Raw genomic sequence first — 18,714 nt, 5'->3', positions numbered from 1 at the left:
GCGAGCGGCGGTAAGCCCAAGATCTTTTCCCTTTCTCTTTCCCTCTTTTTTTTTTTTTTTTACTGTTCTGACGGAGTTAATCTCTTCTGCTTTTTTATCCGCTCTTCTTAGGCATTTCTGTCTGTCTCTCTCCCGCTCTCTCTCCCCTCATCATGTATAACAAAGTTGTGGATCTTTAAAACTTTGAAACTTTAAGATGTTTGCTCGACATAGAAATGAATCGTCATTCTCCTTGAAAGAATAAATCTAGCACGCTTACATGCTACTTGAAAATAACAAACAGGGTCATGTTTCACCGTGCATTTTGTTCGGAATGTTATGTAACAGCCTTCACAAAAGAGAGTGGTCAACCCACCTTTTTCTTAGTATTGGCCATAAGTCATAACCAACATTTCTCATTTGGGCATCAGTCCGGATCTTTGTGGGCTTCCTTCGAAACAACTACGCGGTTATATAATATATATATATACATATATATATAAACTCATATACTTAATATAGATTATAAGGTTTTCCTTTTGAGAAGAAATTGATTGCAGTACCTGCATATGAGGTTCTCTTAAAATATGATGAGGGCCTGAATGTTAAGTTACATGAATAATGATCTAGGGCACATGTAAAATCAAAGATCTAAAAGTTGACAAGTTGAATAACAGGTTTATTATGCATGCGCGACGGGTACCCAAGATCCAGAGAATCCAATTATTTCCACTTTTGGATTCGTTAATATCCATATTGGCCTTGTTTTTTGGATATAGTTGTCTTTTATAATCATATGTTGAATGTCATTATTCATTTAGCTTTTGGGTGTTGCTATTATTTGAGATCCATGTTTGAGTTGGATTTAGCTTTCGATTAACCTGTTTATCCTATTTATTGGATCCAATAATGTTCTGATGTCCATAATATATATATATATATATATATATATATTATATGCTGAATAAAGTTATCCTTTGAGAAAAAATTATTATGAGGTTCTCTCGAACATGGTGAGGACCTCAATGTTAAGCTTAAATGAATCATCTATAGCACATTGAAAATCAGTGACCCAAAATTTCATAAGTTGGACAGCAGGCTTATGCATACGCATTGGCTACCCGAGATTCCGAAAGGAGTCCAATCGTTTCTAGAAACTATTAACGATGTAAATGATTGGGAGTAGAGGTGTGGAGCTCTTGAAACAACTCAATTGTGAACAAGTGATCCTACTGAAAATCAATTTGATTACTGTGAATAGTTCGAGGAAAAAGTAATTCGAGGAAAAAGTAATTGTAGATCAGTTTATAGATCAGTTAGACGAATAAACGACTGAGTTCAAATGATTATTATTTGTTATCGTAACAGTCTATAACTCCTTAAGGTGAAATGATTATTATTTGTTATTGAAGGAACTGTAATGTTCTATAAACCTTATTGAAGTGATTGAAAGTCTTGATATGCCAAGAATGGATTATTAATTCACATGTTATTATAACTTTGATATTGGTAGTTGAATACGGCAACTATTTTCATGAATGGTGAGTTAGAGAAAATTGTAAAGGTACATTAGTACAGACTAGTTGAAAACCTCCTTTAACAGTCTCCAAGACATTGATGCTTTGTTTTCCATAAAGACAACAAGATTAAACATTTAGTCAATGAATTTAACTACTCTGTGTATATCTAGAAAAATGGGATCCTCTTTTACATTTGACTATGTTCTAAAAGAGTTTAGAATGTTTGTTTACATGAAACTTTCTAGCGAAAGAAAAATGTCCAAGTGAAGGGAAACAAAGTTAAGTATACCCTTTGAAGCTGTTGAAAGTTTGATACACATAAAATTATGTGCGAAACCCGCTATAAGAATTTGTAGTTGATTTTGTGAGTTGACATTAAGGAAATCAAGGTTGGCCTTTTACATTGGCAACCTTGTTTGGCAGTTAAATTAGTTTTTATATATTTGAAAGAAAGAAAGATCTATGATTAATTATTTGTTATGGTGGCTAGCATCCTGTTCAGATATTTGAAATGTGATTGCTAGCATTCTCACAAGGAATTCCTGATGACAAATACGCGTGTAAAGTATTAGTAACTTGTTACGATGAGAAAGTGTAAGCAAAACCTTATAATCCATATTAGTATATATCTTACTTCGAAAAAATAATGTTTACAACTCTCATTCATGAAGGCTGTTAAAATATTAACTCTCCTTTATGGAGGCTGTTATACAATCAATTGCATAAACAACTAAATGCCATGAACTGGGTTGACAGGAAAACCAAAGGGACGCCATTTTTCATATAAAATCATAAATCATTTGTATGATGAGGGCTTATCTTTTTTATGCTGTTTTGTTCTATCTTGCAGGTTGCATTGTTCATGGCGGTGCAGGGCCGTTGTGGTGCTTCTGTTGAGACGCTGCTACAACTTCCAACATCACACATACATACACATACACACACCCTTTTCATTTTCATCAGAAAGAATGCTTTTCATTTTCATCAGAAAGAAAGCCTGTACTTATCTCTGGCAATGGAAGTATGGTTAACAAATAGAATGAGCAATTGTTCAAAGTTTTTTCTGATAAACTCTCATATAATACGAATTATAGGACAATTCACAAAAGAAAATGAGCACAATCCAAAGACCATCAGCTAGCGCAAAGCCTGGAACAAATCTTCAAATTCCTTCAAACTGAAACCTTAAATTTTTGCTCCCTTTTTTGTTTTTTTAATCTCTTGGCGGACGCTGGCCCTAAATTTTCTTATTTACAAGAAAAAGAGGTCGCAATTTCTCTTGCAATCACAACAGCACCGCCGTCGCCAAGCGATTGGAAAGCAAGTTCATCCGATTGGAGAAAGCGCGCTAGAAAGATTTCGGACCTGAACAAATCCACTCGCCCTGCCCTTGACGGCCCTCTGGTAGCTCTCCTGCCCTGGGTCTCGAGCTCTCTTGGAAGCACCCGAAGGTTCTGTGGGTGCCTCGAACCATCCTCCACATAAAGCCTGATCTTCCATCATCTGGCCTAACATATCTTGAAGCTCTCTTAAGCCGTATCTCTTTTTCTGCAAGTACCCAACGACGATCGAAGGCGGTTCCTTTAGCAACTCAAAGAATTCATTCCATTCCATATCAACGGACAAACTATTGCCGGTTTAGCAGAATGTAGTCGGGAAATTACCTCGTTTCTCACTTCGGCCATGAGAGAGAACATCTCTTGAGCAAAATCGCACAAGCCCTGTTCGAAATCAAGAAAATAAAAATTAGTCCAAGGCATTGAATTAGGAAGGAAAGTTTACGAGCCTGAACGAATCAGAGACTTCACCTCATCCATCTCTTCCGACGGATCGTATAGGCCTGCGTTATATAACGTTCTTTTCCGCCCATCGGAGAGCACTGGAGGGGAAAAACACAAAGGAGGGAAGAATGTCAGCGAATGGAATGTTCAAACTGAACCGGGAAATGGAAAGCAAATGACGGTTTTCGCGAACGCGACGAGATAATCACCTGAATATGCCTCTTGGACGTTCTGGAACTTCTTCTTGGCTTCCTCAGCCCCTGCGGGTACTCTCGTCCATTTGTCGGGATGCCATCTCTGTACGAACAAAACGCGTAAATTAACGTTAGAAAAGATCTGTCTCTCGCTGCGTATAATCCGATAACTAAGGACGATCCGAGCGTAAATGCGGGAAAGTCTCCTCCTACCACCGCTTGCTTGCGGTAGGCGCTCCGGATCTCCTCAGGCGACGCGTTCTGGGAGACGCCGAGTTCCACATAGTAATCATCTGCCATCTTCGGCATTGTGGGACGTCAGTCTAAGCCAGAGAAATCAAAGCTCTCAGACCACTTACTCCTCTTTTCCCAACCCCTCCCTCCGGCGAAGATTCCGGCCAGTCCTCAAAGGAAGCAGGCGAAGCTTGAAGATGATGGCTCCAGTTCATTTACTGTTGAATTTTATATTCTGTTTCAATAACTGGAAGGTTCGAGACTCTCTCGATCCTTCTTTCTCTCGATCTCTCTCTGAGCAGAAAATATCGGGGTTAGCTCCATTGTGAAGAACGTTCGAGAGACACACACACGCACACACTCTCTCTCTCTCACTATCACAGCAGAAAATATCTGGTTCGGGTCGACGGCGACAGGTGGAAAACGTTCGAGACACCTCCGGCCACGGCTGCTTCAGAGAACAGGTCAAGTCCCGAGCCCCGAAGACGCCGCGGGAGCCGTCCATCTTCAAATCCAACGGCTCCCAAGGTCCGGATGTCTTTCCCCTTTTTTGTCTACTTTCTTAAAGAGGTGAACCGTCCGATTTTGAAAATCGACGGCTTTCAGACTACAGTCCAGCGCAAGTGGGACCTGGTCGGCTTGCCGAAGTTTCGGGACTCTGGAGTCGCTTTTGGAGAGAGAGCTCACAGTCATGGTGGCAGAAAAGAAAGGCTTCGAGATCGTTCGTCGTTCCGTTTTACGAGGCGTGGTGAAAGGCAATGGACGGCGGCGGCCACTGCTCAGTGACGACCCCCTGAGGACGATATTAGTGACGCCCCTGCGCTTCCAAGTCGCACCTCTTTTTGCAACTTATCATTCATTAGAAAAAAGTAAGTCTCATTTGGATGACATCGCATTTGTATGGGAGAAACCAGTATTTTGTAAAGGAATCAATAATGTCACACTCTTTTATGTTTTTCGCATGAATTGCTGTTTTAATTGTCACTCAAACTCACATACCAAGTTCCAAGAACTGATCATCCAAATTCTTAGATTCTTCAATCCTTGAAGGATGGCCAATCTAGAATTCGGGGTTCGAAGGGCTTCCTCATCAAAGCAAGTAAGTAAGCCTTTACGTACGAAAGGTCATCAACTCGGAGAAGAAATTTAGTGCCATCTTCTCGGAAGCGTTTCGGTTCACAAATTTTCGGTTAAAAAAGCTAGTCTTAGAATATATATTAAAAAACTGCAATATATTCTTATATCAAAACCATTCTACGAGTTGTTAGTGTGAACCAATGAAGAATGTATTGAGAAGTAAATGAAAAATTATTATTTATTGAGCTTAAGCAACTTAGTGAATCAAAGAGATCCGCGTCCTGATCTTTGCTCATCTCTGCTTTCTTAGTCACCTTGGCTGTGGCCCTTTGCAAATGGGCAGTCAGTTAATGTGTTCTGGAATCCCGATCTGGCGAGTACGTGATCAATCAAATGTTCTGGTTCGTGAACTCATCCTTCCTCCATACAAGGTCAAGAGGTTCCGTATTCTGTTCTTCCTTGTCAAATCGAACAAGTACGCCTGAATGAGGGAAGCCTTCACAAGAATTCATTAGAGCTCTGGCTTTGAGTTGCAGTCATTAATCTAAACCTTCCACTGCCAGAAATATAGTGTCACAGCGTTTGTCAGTCATGCCGGCGTCACAAAGCGATCAGTGACAATCTGTTACCACAGCTGGGATCGTCAATCAATCGATGACGGTTTGTCAATATCTTTACTGACAAATACATTCCGTCAATAAAATTGTTTGAAATGTTTCCTATTAGTACGTTGATATTTCGTTACTGAATGTGCCCTTAAGTCGTGACCCTTTGGTCCATCTCTGACGGTTTTATTGCCAGTGTTGATTTTAACAAGGACAATTACAACCACAATTTGAACAGTTCTTGAATGGTGGATACCGAAATTAAGCAGAAGGTCATCGCATAACCATATCTTACTAACATTTCATCTTTAGGTTTCGTTTAGGTATCTTGGTTGGTGTGGGTTTTAGTGAATGTATACTGGGATTCAGTCCCAATGGTAGTACATTGTTAAGGAGTAATCCATTTTACACCACCGCAGAGTTGTAGATTGATTAAGAAGCCCAGGACCTACCACTCCTGTAAACAGTAGAAGCAGAAATCCAAAACGCTTAGATAGCTAGGACGACAGAAGCTTCATTCTTTTGACGTGCGTTCCATTTCTTTCGACCTCCATTAAAGCTTAGGTTGTCAAATGCTTTAAACAGACTAGAATGGATCCGCAGCTTGTCGGTTTCCCCGTCCTTGAGGAAGAAGAATGGAAAGAGTAGCTACCACTACAACGACAAGGTATTGACCAGAAGTAACAGCGAGATAGAGGGAGCGAGTGGCAGAGCCAGAAAATTTTGGCTGAGAAGCACTAACTGTTCTCTTACTTAGAAGAAGACTTAGGTTTGGTGTAGGCATGACATGCCGCTGGACCTACTTGAACTTAAGTCCAACTTAATGACAATGGAAGATTTTAAGGGCTGGCGTGAGCAATGGTTCACGCGCCAGTGACACAGTAGCTTTGCTACTGACAGTGAGAGAGGAAGAGGGAGCTAGTAAAATATGAAAACTGATGCAATGTAAGATTTCACGGAGAACAACACTATGAGTAATCTAATCAAAATTATTTGATGTTAGTCTGAAATCTACAATCAAGAATTGTACTGTTCATTTCAACACTGGGGTCTCACAAAGTATGGAATATTTCTGATCAAACTTGGATCGCTATCAATCACACCCTAGAGAAAAGAGAAAAAGAATGTGTGCTAGCTGCTGTTAGGCAGGGATTCCCACCAAACTTCTTCTGGTGTTTCAGATTAGGAACACAAAAAGTGAAACGACCACAATGTCTAATCCCCAAATGCCTAAGGCAGCTTCCTTTGATTGAAGGGCAAAAAAGCTGTTGCAAATACTCGAGCATATTTTTGACATATGTAAATGTACACATTGCAACACCTTATAATGTGTGACACTTCAATTCATAGGCCGCATCATCTTTCCCTGCAATGTAAAAATCAATTGGTCCTTTCTTTTGTAGGCTGTGGAGTTTACTAGGAAAGCGACATCCAAGCAGGTTATTTGAGATGTACTTTCCAGTATATCAGATTCGATCACGTTCAGAAAAACCCAGTATCTTCCTTCCTGAGTAAGGCTGCTTCTCTGTGTGATTTGGAATAGTTAAATGAGAATTGACTACTTTTACCCAGCTTGAGATTTCTGACTTTCTGTAACAAGAATCCCCAAGTAAGGCCTAAAAATCAATTGGTCCTTTCTTTTGTAGGCTGTGGAGTTTACAAGGAAAGCGACATCCATGCAGGTTATTTGAGATGTACTTTCCAGTATATCAGATTCTATCACGTTCAGAAAAACTCAGTATCTCCTTCCTGAGTAAGGCTGCTTCTCTGTGTGATTTGGAATAGTTAAATGAGAATTGACTCCTTTTACCCAGCTTGAGATTTCTGACTTTCTGTAACAAGAATCCCCAAGTAAAGCCACCCACATTTGATTCACTGCTCCCTTTTGGTTGTGGAATCATTCCACATCAATGCTTTTACGCTTCCATCTTACGGGTGATGATTATCTCTTAATCTCTCAAACACCACCATATTAAATACTATAAATATCACTTTCTTCAAATCGTAGTCGACCATAGAAAAAGATACAGCCTTCTTCTCCTTTTGCTTCAATGGCTGCCATTGCTTCTTGTTGCCTCCCAGATCTTTCGGCCTGGATCACAGGCCTGCCTCCAACTACCCAATGGAAAACAGACCTACAGTCCATCAATATCTGCTCTTCCAAATCAAACAAAATCTCACTCAAGTTCTCCGTCAAGAGGAACCCCAGCTCAGACCCTTTTGTAGTCTTCTCCCTGTTGGCAGATTTCCAGTACCCTGTCTATCTTTGGAGTTCAAACTCATGCAGGGTAGACAACAAGTCCTACTCCGTATCCAAAGACACCATGAAGGACCTCTTCTTCAGCTTCATCAAACAAGTACTTCAGTATGGTCCTAAAAAGAACTCTCACCTTGTTCTTCCTTCGTATCTTAGCACAGCCCATGAGCAGAAATTTTTCCCTCAAATGCTTAACCTTGCTTTTGCTTCACTCCTTCTGTGCGTCTGCGTCTATGAGGCTCCTAGTGAGATCAGATCCAACTGCATCCAAACCGTTCAGAAACACCTCTCCAACTCAAAAAAATCCCGAGAATCACTCAAACTTCTTGTTCAGCTGATGGGCTCGAATCTAGAAGAGCAATGGATGCGATCCATCCATCTAGCTTTAACCAACACTGTTGGCTCAGACCAAGCCTGGCTGCGACCGGACCAGGCTCGCCGATTCCTCAAAGGAAATGATCCCAACTCACCCTACCAGCCATTTTCGTACTCCATCTCATCTGCTGGCCTGTGGAAGGTCCAATTGTACAGTCCAATTGTTGCAACCAGAGTTCAGAACTCATCGAATCGTAATGTCGATGATGAACGCCTGCTTTTCTCATTGAAACACCAACACCTTGAAGCAGTTTTCCAGTTGAGCTACAGTGTCAACTACAAGAACCAGAATTGGATTGAGATCGTTGTTGCCATTGATAATGTGAGATGTGACATAGTTCCTCTGGTTTCAGACTATTTGATGGCTGAGAGAGGGTTTGGAATCCAGGAGAAGCACTTCCCTTCTCGAATTTCTCTCCAACTCAATCCAATTCTGCAGAACCATGTTCTTTCTGTCTCAGTGAGCAAGTCATCAGACAATCCAACAATTGAGCTGGGGACAGAGAAGAACATAGAGGGCGGATTTGATGCACCTGGTACCTACTTTGGCTTGAAAGTATCGACGGTTGATACCATAAGCATGAGTGTGAAACCATGGAAGTTTGAGCAGACTGTGGATGGCGACACAGGGAACCTGAGCTGGGTTCTTTACGAAATCAACGACTTGAAAGAAATTTCTTCGTCAAGGCCATCGAAGATATCGTTCTTGAATCCCAGAGCTTGGTTTAAGGACAGGTATTCAACTGCCTGTAGGGCATTCACCAGGCAAGGAGGGGTAGTTTTTGCCCGGGATGAGTATGGAGACTGCATTGCGTGGAAGGTGAAGAGAGAAGCCATGGGAACTACAATGAATTGGGAGATCAAGGGGAGCATTTGGTTCACATACTTACCCAACAAGCATAATACATTTTACAGTGAAACAAGAAGTGTGGACTTCACCGAGGTCCTCCAACTTCCACTATGAAACAAGTGTACATGACTTGATATACCATGGAGTTCATGGATGTCTTTACTACTAAACTAAGTGACTGAAATGTTAGGTTTGGTTGCTGTCAAATATTGTTCGAGTAATTTTCACTTACTTTGATCAAAGTTGATTCCCTGTATAACAGAGTGGCTCTACCTGCAAGTCTTGGCAAGGTGGAACAAAAAATTGCATCTTAGAGTAAAGGTTCTTATGTTGCTGATTACTATCTCACACATGCCTTATGTTACTTAACAAACTTGTTTATCCAACATCAAACTGTCTGGCCGAGAATACATGCCTGACGATTTAGCCTGCAGAGAACAAGACAGTATCAATATCAGTTAATTCATTTCAGGAAGTACAGAGTCGCATGTGTATATGCAGAGACATGTATGGTGATGTATATTTATGAAACTTGTAATTAAAAAAATATAAGAGCTATGAACTTTTGGAAGGTAACTTTACCGATTTTATGAACCATCAATCGATGTGATTGGATGGCCATCAGTATAAACAATCTTTATAGAAGGGGAGGAGAGAGGGTGGGGCAAACATTCTCGAGTGAAGCCTTTCAATCACTGAGGGCCCAATAATTTGGTTTTAGGAAGAGGAAAAAGAGTTTGGCATCTATAATTATCATATTAGAGTGGCGCTTTCTGCATTTTTTGTCAACTAAAAGAAAATTATTTCAAGCAAGCTCCTTTCTTTTTCAAAGTCAGTTGAAAAGTATGCTCCCTTGATATCAAACTTGTAAGACTTGAAAAGCTTTTGAAGGCAGAAGATATTCACATGAAGCATATTTTTACCTAAAATTGTCCTGCGATTAAATGGAACCTAGATAAAGATGAGACCCCTTAAATCCATCACTTCTTTCACTTGTCCTGAACCAATTTGTTGGAATGGAAAGAAATTCAAAGCTGAATTTATTACTAGCGTGCAGAAATATTGGCGAAATGATGCAATTAGTTGCAGAATAGCGTTGGGCTTCATATGTTCTAGATATACTTCAATTCAAAGTTGTGTAGTTGATTCATGTAGAAGCACCGGGCAATGCTATTGCTTGTGAACTTAGTGGAGCCACATCAGTTGCTTTATTCTTGATTCTTCAGCAATCTTTTTACGGAAAGGTGTCGTAACATGATCAACTCAGTCGAGTTCATCTTCTCCGTTACCATCGCAGACGCATACTTTAAGAATAGATTCATTGTTGCCCATACGCTCTTTCTTCCATTATTAAATAGAGAAAGGGGGGATGTTGAAAACAACTAGTTGGCATCTGGACGGAAACGAATAAATCTATCCTGTTCCAATCCAAGGAATGCACGCTGCTTTAGTTTCGAACGTAACTTAATTTCTTGGGTGCGTGAAAGCTGACAAGAAGCAATTATAAATCCTTGAGCAGGAGATCCCATTAATATATATACCTGGCCTGGCTCTAACATACACATATCAACAGAAAGGAAGTAAACCAAGTCAGAGTTCTTGCTAAGAAACCGAAAAATACCCGGCACGATAAGAGCTTATATTTTTATTTTTAATGTAGTATAGAAGCTAGCTGATGGCATTGCACACGGATGCAGACGGAATAAAGATTCGATTTGATGCTACTAGTATAGAAGTGCACAAAAACATAAGAATTTGGACCTTGGTATCTTTGATTAATGTCTAGCCGCCTCTTTATGGTTCCAAGCAGCTTCCTATGCACTCCAATCTCCAATTTTATATATAAGAAGAGTGAGGTCTAGTGTTTAATTAGCACTTGTCTAACATTACTTGTGTAATAGTAAGATGGAGTTCCCTCTGGTCAATGTGAAAAGCATTATTTTTCTTAGCACACTTTTATAAAAGATTACTGGTCCATATGCATGCAGCCACATATATTGACATGAGATAAGTTCCACGGTTTGGATCGAATATCTGAATAGAGTCTTTCAATATAAAACACAGCCACGCGTCCTAGGGAAGTGGGTCCCACTGGTCCAAGGCACAGCTAGTGGAGCTCATTTTCATCCATTGTCACTCACACACACACATACATATTTTCAACCATGATTGGATTTTCAGCATGTTATCAACCGGATGATGTATAATTTTGTAGACCATGGGTTTGATAGTTGAAAGACAAGCACTTCAGACAGTTCTCCCTAGTTGCTAACACCTACATAATCGATTACATCTTGCTGACCTAACTCCGTGAAGCGGGAAGTGTTCTCCTCTTATTAGGAACTAGTAAAGTTTGAACCGGGCGCTTATAAACTACAGTTAATTCTTCCCCATCAATGCAAACCTTCGTAGTAGTTAATTGAAAAAATGGCTTAATATCTTCTCCGTTAAACAAGGTTAATTTTCTTTTCCGTTGAACACTGTATGCTGTTCTTTCAAAAGGAAATGTGAAACAAGCTGTACCAAACTATATATATTCGAGAATCGAAGGCTTTTTTTCCACTTTTCCTACATCGAGTCTTTAGTTTCTAAGGGAATCTATCTCTACAGAATAATGTTTCTTTCAGCCATCATACAGAGGACATGACTGCCATATCCTAAGATGGCACCGTTCGTTGATAGCATGGAAGGAGGTATATAAGTGAGCCAACCTAGCTGCTTCATTAAGTTTTGAAACTCCGAAACGGAGAACAGAGTGTGAAGGACGTCGTTTGAATTCGAATTCCACCATGGGTTGTTGCCTTTCCTGTGAGGAAATCAAGTTTAAACTGAATAGTCCTCACGGTAACTCATCTCCGACTAAGTTTTGATTCAATATTTCCTATTTGATTTTTCTTTCTGCAATGTAGTTCAAGTCTTTTGATTTCCAGAATCACACAGCATACACAATATCTTGACAGTACAATTTTGGTTATCCAATTTGGAAATGTTCTTGTACATCAAATTTTGGTTCACCCAATCTGTTGCACAACAAATGCAATTGCAAAATCGTTTTTTGTGAGCAACAGTCCTGAAGTTTGTTCGGTTCAGCTCAAACTGAATAGTTAAAATGATCAATGATGTTCTGTTTCCCTGTCTCACTCGCTTCCATGAATAATTGAATAGGTAAAATGTGGGGAGCAGAGACCCATGAAGCAAGAGCTGATGCAGCCGTTTCGGCTGGTGAAAATGGTGTCAAAGTAGTATCTGTTCCAGCTACCGAAGTCACTGTTCTAGAAACGTCACAAGATAAGCCCCAAGAAGCATATGTGGTTCAAAATGAGCAGGTCATTCGTCCATCCAGCCATGCACTCTCCGCAGCAATGGCGCAACAATTACCGCCCATCAGTGAGACCAAAGAAGTAATGGAAGTTCACACGATAAACCCTGCGGCAATGACAGGTTACCGACAAGAAATAGAAAGCGTGCAGTATGAACCGACCTATCCCATCAACAGCTATGCATCGCCGGCGTACTTTTCGGAATCTGGGTTTTTCCGGCAGACGCCGGGTCGGGATGGACGGTGGTGGCACAGAAGGGAGTACAGCATGGGGGACTGCCCAACTCCTCTTCATGATGGAGTCTACAACCATAGAATTGATGCGAACAAATTCGCTTCTTTGTTCAGTGATGAGAATCCAAACGCTTGTTCTATCGTTTAACTACAACGCCATCTTTTGTGTATAACACCATCGTCGTTGAATGGTTCGTTTGAATTTTTTGAACAAAATCGCCAAGCTAAATCTTGTTCATGTACAGTTCTAACTGTTCTATGTGTGTGCGCGTGCACAAGCCTGTGTGAACTAATTCAAGCTATAGAAGTTTGCTAATTACTGTAGTCCATTAAATTTTTTGGTCTCTACCACCACTTCGACGTTCGTTTGCAAGGCCTAGTTGCCCACTGAAATTGCGTTGAGATGAAAGCTAGATCGAAACTGACTGGTGCTGAGGAGTTCACGATTTTTAAACAGTTGGTGCACAGAGATTAGGCAGACAGAATTGTCTGCTGTCTAAGATTTTACCTTGAGAGAAGGGATCACTCGGTAACTACCCAGCCCTCGAGCTGCCATCTTATATGAAAAGAATCGAAGAAGCGGAAAGTTTTCCAAGTTCAAATTCCATGCAACTCACAATCGCTTAAACCAGAAGTTTGCACCCATAATGGAGTAGCGGCACTAGGAGTGCCAATTTGCAGTCCGGTTATAAGGTAACTGCGGTGATCATCGTTGGACATTTGATCACATACTGCATGTCAGAAGATTCAACTATCATCGGATGATTAAAAATCGGCCTCTGTCAGCTTCAAAATTTGGAAGTTTTGGTCCTTTTGGAAGAAATGTTAAAAATTCTGGACAAATAATACTTTTAGCGTTTGACAGGCAAACCAAACATTTTGAAAGATCCATCTTCAATTTTAGACAGTAGACCTTTATTATCTCTCTCATACATATTAAAGAATGGGTTTAATTAGTCCCATTTTGGCTGGATTTTTTAACTCTCTCTCAACTTTCCCTTTTAACAATCATCTTCTCTACTCTAATGCAGTTTTATCTATTGTGTGTGTATGTCGATATATATATATATATATATATGATGGAAGGTATAGTATGATGCTTAGCTTCTTTAAGGTGACTCTCAAGAATCGAATCACTACGACTTTTCGTTTTATTCCTATAGACACTTTAACACTTTATGCAATGGGGATAAAAAGTAAGGCTGGTTGAACGCACACCATCCTCAAGTCGTATGTGTGGAATATCATGTGGAAAAGGTTCGATCGTTTAGACCAGATTTTCTCTTCCTCTTTTCTTCTTTACTTTTTCCTTTGATCGGAGATGCTGTAGGATGCTGGTTCTTCCATAAATTATAAAATCGGTTCACCTAGGAGCGGTTCCGACCCAACATTGGTGAATATGGATCATTTTATAGTGTGCCTCCAATTTTCTCATTGACATATATATATATATATATACGACTTGAAGTTTAGCGGCTAGGACGCCATTATTAGTTCATTCAATTACGTCATACAATGATGGGCATCTGATTCGTTAATTCGTGCTGCTCCCTATGTGAAAGGCCATTTTCTAGTGTTTTAATAGCCTACACTGTGCCTGCAAATAATGATATGAATATGATAGTGATGATGATTCAGCCAGGACAAAAACTAGTAAAAGAGGAACTCTCTTGTCCTTTTTCTTATTTTCTTGAGATAATTGGCTACATCCCACCTTCAGTTATGCTGTGATCATAACTTCTCGTCTTCCCTCCTGCAGGACGTTAGGTAATTATCTGAACTCAACATGTCACTGCACTTTATATCTGTAAATAGCTAACAAGGAAAAATGGGTTGTTCATCCTTTTACTTGCTTTATATTTAGAAGTCTTTCCATTGTTAAGGGTTGCCTAGCTCGAGCCGGATTAGTTAGGAAAAATGATCATTTTAGGCTCTGACTCAAACTCAACTCACTTAATGAACTAGTCAAGTTCGAGACAAGTTTAGATGGGGCTCATTGTGCAATCCTGCCCACTATGTGTTTATATACACATATATATATATATATTAACTAACTAGCTTTCTTTTTCAGTCTCCTTACTCGATAATTTCTAGCTTAGCAGAGAAGGTCGAGCCCATGGGAAGAAACTTAAACTGGATGGTTCGGTGCGTTAGCCTATTGAGTTTGTATTGGCTGATTGCATGAGGTGTTGGACCCAGATCCGCTAAATGCGGTCATGAAGAAGTAAAACCATGACTATTTTCTGCCCAACTGGCTGCTGAACCTATCTTCATCTATCTAAACATGCTACTGAATGTGCTCCAACCACGACTGTCTTGCTAATAGCTGATTCTGCTTATCTAACAAGCTGCCATTTCAGTCTCATTGATGTGCAGGTTCCAACAAGTTTCCAACATTTTTCCAATTTTCACATAAATTCAAGGGATTGGAATTTGCCGCTTGCTTCTTCGACTTCCGGCTTTCATCAGTAATCAAACTGTTTAAAACTATTGGCGCAGTTTCTTTTTTTGTATTTGTATGTTGAAGATCTACTATGTTCGCCCTTTTAACTTGAGAAGAAACATCATAGTCTACGACACATAGAGGAAAAGATAGACATAAAATTAACAGTTAAAATCTAACGCAGAGATCACAACTGATTAGCTTTTTTTGGGTGAATGTAAGCCATTTGGGTCAACTCACGTATAAGATTTTTTTTTTTATCCTCCCTGATTTTATATTTTTCTTTCTTCAATGCTTTTATTTATTTTTCCTAATTCTGAGTACTGAGTTAACCTTCCACTCACCAGTTATGTTTCCTAATACCGCATTCGTGTTCAAGACAGTGAAAAGCAGATGATAGCTATCATGAGTTTAAGGATAATGACTCTGAAAGCTGCATTAGCTCCTTCAAAACAAAATTCTACAGGACCCCCTTCAAACCACCAGAGCTGCCTCCATCAGATCCTCTATCGCACTTTTTTCAGTTTCCAGAGGAGCCACCTTCTTCAACTTCACCAGTTGAGGAATTTCCCTTCTTCGATTCTAATATTAGTCCAGCTTTCTCCCGAAGCTGACGGATCTTTTCCAAGACTTTTTTCTTATTTTCAGCTTTTGAGACCTTGGCTTCTGATGGTGGAGGGAGAAGGATTGAAGCAATAGACGCAGTCACGCCTATCAGGGCCTGTCTTCTCAGATTGAGGACCATCGGCTTATGCTCCTGAGCCTGCCGTTTTGATATCTGCGATAAGAACGAATTTAAGAACCAATGGGCACCCTTTTAGCCAGTTCATTTAAAATAAGTCGGTAACTTTAGAGCATGAAATAGATTTCCATCTGCCAACAGATGCCATTGGAAAGGAAAGCAGAAAACCGACTAGTAATTTGTCAAAACTGAAGAAAGAAAAAAAGAAAAAAAAGTAATGAAGGCTGCCTAAAAGGGGAGAATGTATTACAGAAGGAGAACGGAAGGAAGTATCCTTAACAATATTAAATGAACTGATTCAATACGATGCTACAAACTAAGTGTCTGTCTCTTCGAGAAAACTTTCTACTGATGAACTGGTCCATTGAAACATCATTTTGTGCTAGTCTTATTTTACTGTCATGGTAACCCACCACGGCTTAGATTCTGCTAAATTTCGACCACCTTCAGAGCACCGAAAAAAGATAAACTTCGTTTCATTCCATTTATTTAAATGTCGAAAACCTTTACATCTTCACCGGGTTCGAGTCTCGGGAATAGTGTAGAATAGGCTGAACAAATTATCTAACCAGACTTGGAGGTATCGAAGTTTGTCACCCGTTGGTTATGAAGACACAAACGGGCGAGATAAGAGACTGAAGAGCATAAACCTGGGGTCTCAAACAGAGCTAACGTTTGATATTCGACTATTCATACCCTCCCGCATCAAATTCTGAACGTCATGGAGATTCTACTTTTTCCCCTCTCCAATTCATCTTAGCAAATAGGCATTTACTAGTTCCAAGAAGACCAATTAAGTATTAAAAAAGCGTCTCGCACCGCAACCGAGAGTGGGGGAACTACGTAATGAGATCTGGATCCTGCCCATGTCCCACTTCTTAGCAGACCTTCTCCTCACCAGTAAACCCTCTTTCCCGCTGCTCTTTGATTTTCCACTTTCATGCCCCTTTTATCAATCTATTAGCTCTCACTTTCACAAGATTCTGCAATCTTGCACTGAAAGGAACAAGAAAATCAAGCACCGCATCTTCCAGTCCAGCTTGAATGGACAAGAAAAGAAGAAGAAGAAGAAAAAAAAAAGGCATTATGCTTTGCTAAAGAAGGAGCAGGAGATGATCTAGACTTGAACCCAAGATTCAACCAGAGGGAAGAAAAGAACTTCAAGGGGCCAAAGCGGTTGTTTGCCCTGAAGAAAGCAACCGCGATTCGAAGGGGAAAAAACGAAACGTGTTTCCATGTTACCGTCAATCTCGCAGATTCCGACCTTCCTCTGCGATTCGTCGCGTTCGGAACGGATGTGAGCTCCGAAAGAATCGGTTTTCCGGGTTCCGCGAGCACCGACGCCATCCCCTTCGGAACCTTCCCTCCTCCTACGACGCCGTCGTCGGCGAGAGTGAAAGAGGTTTTTCCCCGTTCCGCTGGTTCAAGTTTCAGAAAAGCCCTCTGAAAAGAGGGGAGGGGCACTCCGGACTGACTTCACGCCAAAATTACGTGGATAGGATCCCTCTCGACTTTTCCCAGCAGCTAACGGAGTGGCATTTTAGGAATTTTCCGAGATAGCGAGACGCATTTCTGATGATTCGTGTGAACATAACATTACGGACTTCAAATTAAAAAGGGAAAAAAAAAAAAGAACAACAGGTTTGGGAAGCCGGGTAGCAGAAAGTGTTGTAAAAACCGGATCGGTGAAGCTGCCGATTCGCTGAATCAAGGAATTCATCCATTTAGTTGGCAAAAATTATTTTCTAAAAAAATTGAATGAAAAATTGTGCAAAAATAATCTTAAAACTTCAAATATTTTAAAAAAATATATAGTTGATGGTGTTGGAGCTAGGCAAACAATGTCTGATATGCCGCACAAAGAACCAAATCCATCTCTGTTTTCTTGCTTTCCATCCTTACGGCGGTGATTTCCTTATGAAGGAGAACTTAACTCTAAGAGCGTGTTTGGCAATCATAAGATCATGTTCTTGAACACATCATCCTAAAACACATGTTCTAAAAACATCATTTTTTTTTTTTATTTAAGGCACCTGACCTGATATGATTATATCTAGCATTTGATTTTTTAATTTTACAAAACATATATAATTATACCATTCATTCATTCTGAAACAAGAATATAATATTGCCCAAAAACACAATGTTCCTAGTAAACGCGTTGTGAATTTTATTAATTCGACCAAGTAAACTTAGCACTTCTCTCCTCAACTTTTCCAAAAAAAAAAAAATAAGCTTTCTATTGTTGGTAGACTCAACTATACTACATGGAACGCACATTAATATGCTGTTGTTGGTGGAAAAGGTGTTCATAATGCTGGTCTTATTAGTATAATTAACTTCCAACAACAATGCCCATGGTGCACTCTCCTCTAAGCAACAATTAGATGTAAGTCCTGAATCAACAAGCGAGCAGTTTCCTAACATCATGGCTCAATGTAACCACTGATCCCCAATTATTATGTACAAAATTAAAGGGTGCCATGAATCTAGATCACCTTTTTTATTCAAAAAATTGGACTTCTTGTACGGTTTGATAATTTTAAACCGGTCATCTTTGAAATATGTGATCCTAGCGAGAATATATATATATATATATATAGCGTTTTAAGTTGCCACTTGTATATATAAATCTGAGATATATAAAAATATAAGAACAAAAAAGATCTTGAGAATTAGAGTCTTAAATTGAATTTTATAAGTCAAAAAAGGATTGGGATTGGAACACCCGAAAATCTTAATGTCGTATTGAAGAATGTGAGATTTTCAAGAACTTATAAAGTGAATTATTAAATAGTTGGTTGTCTTAGTTTCTACATTTTTTGGGCTAGAACCAAAAGGATATGTTGGAATTCACAGAACCAAGAGTCTGAGTTTAGGAATGGGTCGAGTCGTTATTGTGGTATCAGAGCACGGTTCAACGTTCGGATCTAAGTCTCACACGTGCGAACCCATATGTCTTAAGGGGAAGGATTGTAACACCACAAAAATTTAGTTCTGTATTGAATATTAGAATGAATTTTCATGAGCTTATAAAAGAGTTGTTAAATAGTTGATTGTCATTGTGAATCCGTTTTACGTTATCACTTTTTATTCTTGCATTT

At 39.7% G+C, this 18,714-nt stretch overlaps 4 protein-coding genes across 6 annotated transcripts; 2 read left to right on the top strand and 2 right to left on the bottom strand.

Moving 5' to 3' along the window:
- Positions 1-2,479: 2,479 nt before the first annotated feature.
- Positions 2,480-4,004, bottom strand: LOC116264588 (uncharacterized). The gene is made up of 5 exons (XM_031644896.2): positions 3,688-4,004; positions 3,490-3,577; positions 3,308-3,378; positions 3,164-3,220; positions 2,480-3,047 (listed from the first exon to the last, which is right to left on the bottom strand). Exons 1-5 carry the CDS (start codon positions 3,781-3,783, stop codon positions 2,826-2,828), a joined length of 534 nt encoding a protein of 177 aa, XP_031500756.1. The 5' UTR covers positions 3,784-4,004; the 3' UTR covers positions 2,480-2,825.
- Positions 4,005-4,273: 269 nt separating this feature from the next.
- LOC116264568 (uncharacterized) lies at positions 4,274-9,250 on the top strand. Of its 3 annotated transcripts, XM_031644867.2 has the most exons (3): positions 4,274-4,577; positions 6,794-6,901; positions 7,037-9,250. In XM_031644867.2, the coding sequence occupies exon 3, from the start codon at positions 7,442-7,444 to the stop codon at positions 8,984-8,986; it is 1,545 nt and encodes a 514-aa protein (XP_031500727.1). In that variant the 5' UTR covers positions 4,274-4,577; positions 6,794-6,901; positions 7,037-7,441; the 3' UTR covers positions 8,987-9,250. The 3 variants fall into 3 exon arrangements, 2 of the variants coding, with proteins under 2 accessions (XP_031500727.1, XP_049936362.1); XM_050080405.1 differs by having other exon boundaries at positions 6,794-9,250; XR_007574594.1 differs by lacking the exons at positions 6,794-6,901; positions 7,037-9,250 and adding an exon at positions 5,096-5,377 and having other exon boundaries at positions 4,442-4,577.
- A 2,310-nt stretch (positions 9,251-11,560) lies between these two features.
- Positions 11,561-12,741, top strand: LOC116264736 (uncharacterized). The gene is made up of 2 exons (XM_031645104.2): positions 11,561-11,716; positions 12,038-12,741. The coding sequence occupies exons 1-2, from the start codon at positions 11,662-11,664 to the stop codon at positions 12,571-12,573; spliced, it is 591 nt and encodes a 196-aa protein (XP_031500964.1). The 5' UTR covers positions 11,561-11,661; the 3' UTR covers positions 12,574-12,741.
- Positions 12,742-15,262: 2,521 nt separating this feature from the next.
- Positions 15,263-17,043, bottom strand: LOC116264479 (uncharacterized). Its single transcript, XM_031644746.2, has 2 exons — positions 16,853-17,043; positions 15,263-15,646 (listed from the first exon to the last, which is right to left on the bottom strand). Exons 1-2 carry the CDS (start codon positions 16,955-16,957, stop codon positions 15,389-15,391), a joined length of 363 nt encoding a protein of 120 aa, XP_031500606.1. The 5' UTR covers positions 16,958-17,043; the 3' UTR covers positions 15,263-15,388.
- Between the last annotated feature and the right edge of the window lie 1,671 nt (positions 17,044-18,714).

Source organism: Nymphaea colorata, chromosome 11 (assembly GCF_008831285.2).
Source record: "Nymphaea colorata isolate Beijing-Zhang1983 chromosome 11, ASM883128v2, whole genome shotgun sequence".
Taxonomy (NCBI): Eukaryota; Viridiplantae; Streptophyta; class Magnoliopsida; order Nymphaeales; family Nymphaeaceae; genus Nymphaea; species Nymphaea colorata.
Note: the sequence above shows the minus strand (reverse complement) of the source record. Positions and strands in the feature narration are given on the sequence as shown.

Excerpts from the sequence above, each read along its gene's own strand:
- LOC116264568 (XM_031644867.2), top strand. The coding sequence starts at position 7,442 with ATGGCTGCCATTGCTTCTTGTTGCCTCCCAGATCTTTCGGCCTGGATC.
- LOC116264588 (XM_031644896.2), bottom strand. The coding sequence starts at position 3,783 with ATGCCGAAGATGGCAGATGATTACTATGTGGAACTCGGCGTCTCCCAG. Across the intron at positions 3,578-3,687 it reads CCTACCGCAAGCAAGCGGTG|AGATGGCATCCCGACAAATG; the intron begins GTAGGAGGAGAC and ends TTGTTCGTACAG. Across the intron at positions 3,221-3,307 it reads CGTCGGAAGAGATGGATGAG|GGCTTGTGCGATTTTGCTCA; the intron begins GTGAAGTCTCTG and ends GATTTCGAACAG.
- LOC116264479 (XM_031644746.2), bottom strand. The coding sequence starts at position 16,957 with ATGGCGTCGGTGCTCGCGGAACCCGGAAAACCGATTCTTTCGGAGCTC. Across the intron at positions 15,647-16,852 it reads CGGAATCTGCGAGATTGACG|ATATCAAAACGGCAGGCTCA; the intron begins GTAACATGGAAA and ends TTCTTATCGCAG.
- LOC116264736 (XM_031645104.2), top strand. The coding sequence starts at position 11,662 with ATGGGTTGTTGCCTTTCCTGTGAGGAAATCAAGTTTAAACTGAATAGT. Across the intron at positions 11,717-12,037 it reads TAAACTGAATAGTCCTCACG|GTAAAATGTGGGGAGCAGAG; the intron begins GTAACTCATCTC and ends ATAATTGAATAG.